Source organism: Branchiostoma floridae, chromosome 5 (assembly GCF_000003815.2).
Source record: "Branchiostoma floridae strain S238N-H82 chromosome 5, Bfl_VNyyK, whole genome shotgun sequence".
Taxonomy (NCBI): Eukaryota; Metazoa; Chordata; class Leptocardii; order Amphioxiformes; family Branchiostomatidae; genus Branchiostoma; species Branchiostoma floridae.
In genome coordinates this window covers 17542924-17548923 of record NC_049983.1, presented here as the reverse complement: position 1 = coordinate 17548923, position 6000 = coordinate 17542924, and the positions used below count along the sequence as shown (strand labels likewise).

The 6000-nt window shown below is 44.0% G+C and overlaps 2 protein-coding genes across 6 annotated transcripts in view; one reads left to right on the top strand and one right to left on the bottom strand.

The window, feature by feature from the left end:
* LOC118416811 overlaps positions 1-5142 on the bottom strand; it is a 6619-nt gene extending 1477 nt beyond the window's left edge. The window contains exons 1-2 of the mRNA XM_035822072.1: positions 4980-5142; positions 67-714 (exon numbers count right to left, since the gene is read on the bottom strand). Of these exons, the coding sequence (XP_035677965.1) occupies positions 67-702 (636 nt within the window). The 5' untranslated portion in view covers positions 703-714; positions 4980-5142. The remainder of the gene's footprint in view (positions 1-66; positions 715-4979) is intronic.
* The window catches only part of LOC118416809 (neurofilament medium polypeptide-like), a 23355-nt gene continuing 22397 nt past the window's right edge, over positions 5043-6000 (top strand). For all 5 annotated transcript variants that reach the window (XM_035822070.1, XM_035822069.1, XM_035822068.1 and 2 more), the window contains exon 1: positions 5043-5720. In XM_035822070.1, the coding sequence (XP_035677963.1) occupies positions 5085-5720 (636 nt within the window). In that variant the 5' untranslated portion in view covers positions 5043-5084. The remainder of the gene's footprint in view (positions 5721-6000) is intronic.

Below are 6000 nucleotides of genomic sequence, written 5' to 3'. Positions count from 1 at the left end.
AGCAAATTATAAAGTTACACATGAATGCAATGAATGTCATCATGACAAATTGGCAATGATATTTACTCTACGCTGTAACCGGTGGCGGACAAGTGGCCTGAGGAAGGCACAGGTGTCGAGGATCCACTCCTCTCTCTCCGTCAACCCCCTGGCCTCATCCCCGGCACCGCTCATCTTCTTGTCCAGCCGGGTGAAGTTGTCCTTGATGGACCGCCACCATCCCATGAGGTAGTCCCCTGTCTTCTCAAGCTCTAGGCCCTTCTCAGCCCAGAGTGCTTCCTTCATGTCCCTACGCTTGAACAGCATGAGCTTACTGTTCCAGAGGATGGGGTTCTCCTTAATCCATTCTATCAAGTCACCCTCTATGTCAGCGTCAAGGGAGTAGCTAGTCTTCTTGGCCCTCAGCCTTTGCTTCTTGGGGGCAACACTCTCTGAGAGGGAACTTGAGTGTGAGACCTCTTCACCCTGGCCCTCGTCTCCTTCAGGTTCGTCACCGTAAAGTGGTTCCACCTTGATAAAACCTTCATGGTCACCTGGGGTGTCAAAGTGGTGTGACTGTGCAGATTCTCCTGTAGTAGATAGGGGGCGCTGTTGAGCATGGACGCCATGTCTACCAACACTGGCAACAGGAGAAGGAGCATTGTCACTACTTGCACGGGGCGTACGTGGACTCGTAGTTGATCCTGATTGCTGGTGGCTCATGATGCCAAAAGGTTGGTGTTCAGAGGCCATGGAATGCCTACGGAAGCTGCACTTCTCATGAGAAACAACTGGAAGCAGTAGCCTTTGTTCTATCGGCGCGGCGAGCGGCGGAAAATACGCCCGGAGTACGCTTGGTATTCGTGGGAAGTGCGTCAGTCGTGTGTACGTGTCGGCAAAATTCGGGTGCGTTCGGAATACGCTCCATATATGGCAATCCCTTTGCACACTGCACGCATGAAGAAAAATATTGTGGTGCAGTGAATAGCAAATCATACGAACCTCATACGCGCTGAAGGAGCTGAATTCGTGATTTATACGCCAGATCAAAATAAGTCCCAAAACTGAAATTTTGAGCGTATGGCTGAAAAAGGGATTGATATCTACTAGTATTTGACCAGTTAGCCCAAATGAGTTAACGTTAAATACGTGGATCATTTACGTGAATCATTACGCAACGTATCTGTACTGAGCATTATTGAAAATACTAGGTAAAAATAAAACAACTAAATCTATGCTGCTCTACTTTATTCTATCGTTAACAAAACGATCATACTTTTAATGTTATGCTATCATCAAATATATCATCATCGAATTCACAGAGTTTTTGTTGTTGTACGACGTCGTTTGAGGACTGAACTGATACAAATGAAGTTCGTCTTTTGCTACCTGTTACTTGTTAGAACGCGTATTTAAATTCAAGCACTTATAAAAGACGTATATGCACACCTAATACAAAATGAGCTTTATTTTCGATGCGGTTGGAGTTTAAAAACAAGTAATACGGAAGTTGAAAGGCCGCACTTGATTTGTGGAAACTTGCGTCAGAGACAGAGAAGCAGAAGAATCAGTAAAACAAACAAGATTGACCTGAATAAACATGATAACGTTACATATACCATGATTTCCCCGGCCTCAGATTTTCTTCTGTCACTACAACATGCCTCAGCATACCTTTGATCTCGTCCTGGCGTGTTTTGACCTACAAAAGTAATATAACGTTAATGCTAATCTCTTCTTCACATCGGACATGTCAATTTTCTCTATCTAGATGGCAAAATGGACTAATTCCTTCATGCCTTTTACCATCGTTCCGCCTAGTAAAAGAACCCTACGCGAGACCGTAATCAAAGAGGCGATCTTAAAAGAGCAGAGACAGGAAATGTATGTTGAACACAAAAATGCCAGCACGTGTAAGAAATGTGGGAGCTGCAGGCTTTAGCCCCACGCGTGAAAGAAAATATCTGGACCTAAAAGAATCCAATACTCTTTGGAAACCCTGTGTGCATCGCTAAAAGCACAAGTCATGGGGAAGCCGTATTTCACTAAAAAAAAACACCATGCAAGACCACAATCGAGGAGCCTGACAAAAAAAAAGAAGAAGAAAGAAAACTAAAGTAAAGAGAACTGGTCTTTAAAATTTCAAAACATTTCCCGCCACTTCGGTGAAAGGTCAAATTTTCTTGTGACGTTAGTCCTATTCGCTCTGTGATTGGCCAGTCGCCATCTTACGACGTAAAAGATTTTTCATTAGTCTACTGCGTGTTTGGGAGGCAAGACTTGAAAATACCTTCATCTCCTGAGATAACTGTCAAACTTTACAGGTAACGGCCAACTTACGACTTATTTACGTCTTTTGTATTGTACGTGTGAAATTCTCGCCCTCTCTAGAGCTTTTCCGAAAGAGGAAGTATTTATTTTCTCTCTTTGGGTGCGATAGAAAATAGCGAACCGAGCTAGGAAAATACACAAAGTAATGAATGTGGGAGGGGGGCGACGTCGAGAGCGATCGATTGAAATTTTTGCGTAATCCTGTTGAAAATGGAGGTTATACCACTGTTTCTCCGTCGCTTTGGGTTAAAAATCCGTCAGGAAAATGATATCAGTAGCCTTGAGAACACGTAGGAGGACTGTCTGGTTACGTGCACTTGATCTTGGAGGTCGATTTTCCGTGATAAGTCGGATAGACGATTCGACCACTTCCACCCACGACTTCCTGCCATAGAGAAAGTAATCATCGCCGGATCCAGAACCGGTTTGTTTCGGTTCCTGTGGAGTCAAGTGGAGGCGGTGATGTAATAACCGTATTGTTAGGGTGGTGGGTGATCAGAATTTGTGCTAAATTATGTCGTTGAGAAAGTCCTGTCTTTAATCGAATAGCTGATCAAACCTAGGTGTAGAATTTACTAGAAAAACTATACATTTATATGCCCCAGCCCCCAGGCCATAACTGTTATTATGAGGAGTGTCAGGCTGCTGTTCTTGCCTGTGTTATTAGTACTACCAAGCTGTTCCATGATATTAGATTATAAGTAAGGCTTTGTTATGGTTTTAGTTTCCCTCTTACCAACAAATCCATGGTTTTAATTTTTCTCTTACCAACAAATTCATTCAATTTCTCTCATAATTTTTTGCCTAACTGGACACTATCAACTTCAACGGGTGGTCATGGGGTTAGTCAGAGTGGATTTTTTTTCCAGCTAGCCAACCAGGGAAGACCTGTGTACTTATCGAAAAGTGTGGTGGGTTCTTAAACATGCTTAAGGTGTGGCTCTCCTTGATACGGGGCCTCCTTGGTGAGACGTTTCTTACTGTAGGCAGGCATTGATTGTGTCTGTTCAATATTGATAGCAGAAATGTCCTTTCATTTTGGAATTGATCAGTACCATTGTGTTTGGGATTTCTCTTCTCTTCTGGCATGGGTTTAAGAGTACCAATCTACCTGAACCATTTTGAGTTGAAAATTGAACCAGAATTTGCTAGAAAGCCTAGCTGGTTTGGTTAAACTAGTAAAAAAAAAAGAAAAGAAGTGCACCTCCTGCTTGTGAATGGTTTATTTGTGGCTTGTATTGTTGTGGTGAGAATGATACTGTAAATGCAGAAATGTTCGCGGTGGATTAATATTCGGGGTTTTCGCGGCGGCCACTTCACCGCGAATTTAAATCCCCCCACGAACATTTTTCCATAACAGTAAGAGACTACAGTGCATGGTGCTACCGCGAAATTAAAACCACCGCGAAAAGTCCATTTTCCCGCTACCGCGAAATTAAATCCCCGCGAACTTAAATGCATTTACAGTACTGGGTCATTGATATGCATATCTAAAGGAGGCAGACTGCTTTGTTTTCACACCTGTTTGTTAGCCATGGGGCGGTGACTACATGTGTCAGTAATGTTTACATGTTTGTGCATGGTATTACCAAGGAGGTTACAGATAACTTATGTCAAAAGAATTTCTTAAAGAAGGGGGAAGGGGCAAATGAAACAATGACGAACATCTTCTTTCTATTGTGGCTACTGCCTCCATCTTTGTGAATTCTGAAAATGCAGAATTGTTCGCGGTGGATTTATATTCACGGTTTTCGTGGTGACCACTTTACGGTGAACTTAAAACCACCTCGAACATTTTTCTATTATGGTATTTATATAATTAGACTGCAGTCTATGGTGTTACCACGAACTTAAATCCACCGCGAAAAGTCCCTTTTCCCACTACCGCAAAATTTAATCCCCGCGAACTTAAATGCATTTACAGTATTCTGTTGCCAATACAAGTAGAAGATTTGACACCTTCTCTTTGTAATAAGTGTGTTGGGTTCTTAAACATGCATGAGGTGTGAGTGTCCTCAAATAAACGTAGGTGTATGCCTGTCAAAAAAGTTAAAGTTTGCCCATGCATCTACGGATGGATAGGCTGGCGCCTGTCTCCACTTCGAAACCCTTGGGCCACACCTTTGTGCAAGTCACTACAGCAGGTGGCTGGACCGCTGGTAGTGATGTGTGTTTGACACAAGCCACTACAGCAGGTGGCTGGACCGCTGGTAGTGATGTGTGTTTGACACAAGTCACTACAGCAGGGGGCTGGACCGCTGGTAGTGATGTGTGTTTGACACAAGCCACTACAGCAGGGGGCTGGTCCGCTGGTAGTGATGTGTGTTTAACTTCCATACTCTTCCTCATTAGTGCTGAGTGCTAAGCAGGGAAAGCAGCATGTACCATTTTTAGAGTCTTTGGTATGACTTGGCCGGGGATCGAACTCACGACCTACCGAATGCAAGGCGAACACTCTACCCACTCGGCCATTGCACTGGTATGACTGTTGACATCCTTCAACAAAGCTAGGTGAAAAGCACCTTTTAAAAGGGCAAATATGTGGCATGTCAGGGGATTCATACCTTGAACCTCGGGCTTCAGGGCCAAACATTGTAACCATTATGTCACCGGTGACACATTTGTCTGAGAATTAGTAATAAGACACATGTCCTTTCATGTCTTTACAGGGAAAGATGATATAACTGGAAACAAGACAGTACCACAAGAAATCTGCGGAACGAATTCGTCAGTTTGTTCTGCCTAAGTCTAAGGTCAGCGTCTTATAGTTCAAGATGGACGCAGACGAAATCGAAGTACAGGAAACGACCCCACTGTCCTCTGCAGAAGAGATAGAACTATGTCCCATTGAGGAGGACAGTATAAGCACAAGTCAGGTGTTGCTACAGCAACAAGATGACGAGGGAGACAGCACCAGCTGCAGCGAAGCGGCGGGCCCGGTCTGCGAGCACCTGAAACACCTCATGACCAATGGGGATGTGACCATTTCTTCAGCTGATGTAGAAGAAGATCTGGTCGCTCCACTGGCCACGCCCGAAGACCTGTCGTCCTTGTCGTCGGTCTCGCTACAGTCCTTGACTGATTCTAAGGATGCCTCGTCTGATTCTAAGAGTAAGAGTTCCCTGGTCGAGTCTGCAAAGTCCGAGGAAGAATTCTTAGAAGAAGAAGAACAAGAGGAAGAAGAAGAAGAAGAGAAGGAGGAGGAAGAACCAGGAGAGGAATCAACTCTTCTTACTCCAGATCAAAGGGAAGAAAGTGAAAGTGCAGAGAAGACTGAAGAACAGGAAGATGAAGATGAGGAGGAGGATGGTGCCAGGGGAGGTGATGGGGAATCTCACCAAGCCCTCAATCCCATCGTCATAGTGAAGACTCCAAGAAGGATTCTGAGGTGTCCACTCTGTGAGGCTGAGGTACGTGTCATTTTTCCTTCGTTTTTAGCAACAGAGCAATCCATTATTTGCTTACCATGAGTAACACTACAGCAATCTCAATTAGGCCCAAGAAAAAATAGTGTTATTGTGCAGGGCTCGAAATACTGGGTGCATGTGCACCCAGGTGCACCCAAAATTGGAGCTGTGCACCCAATTTTTTTCAGTGACTGCACAGGTGCACCCGAATATTTTCAAACGCTTTATAATATGTGTGTTAAAATGTCAGTATACTAAGAAAACACCATACTGTAAATGCAGA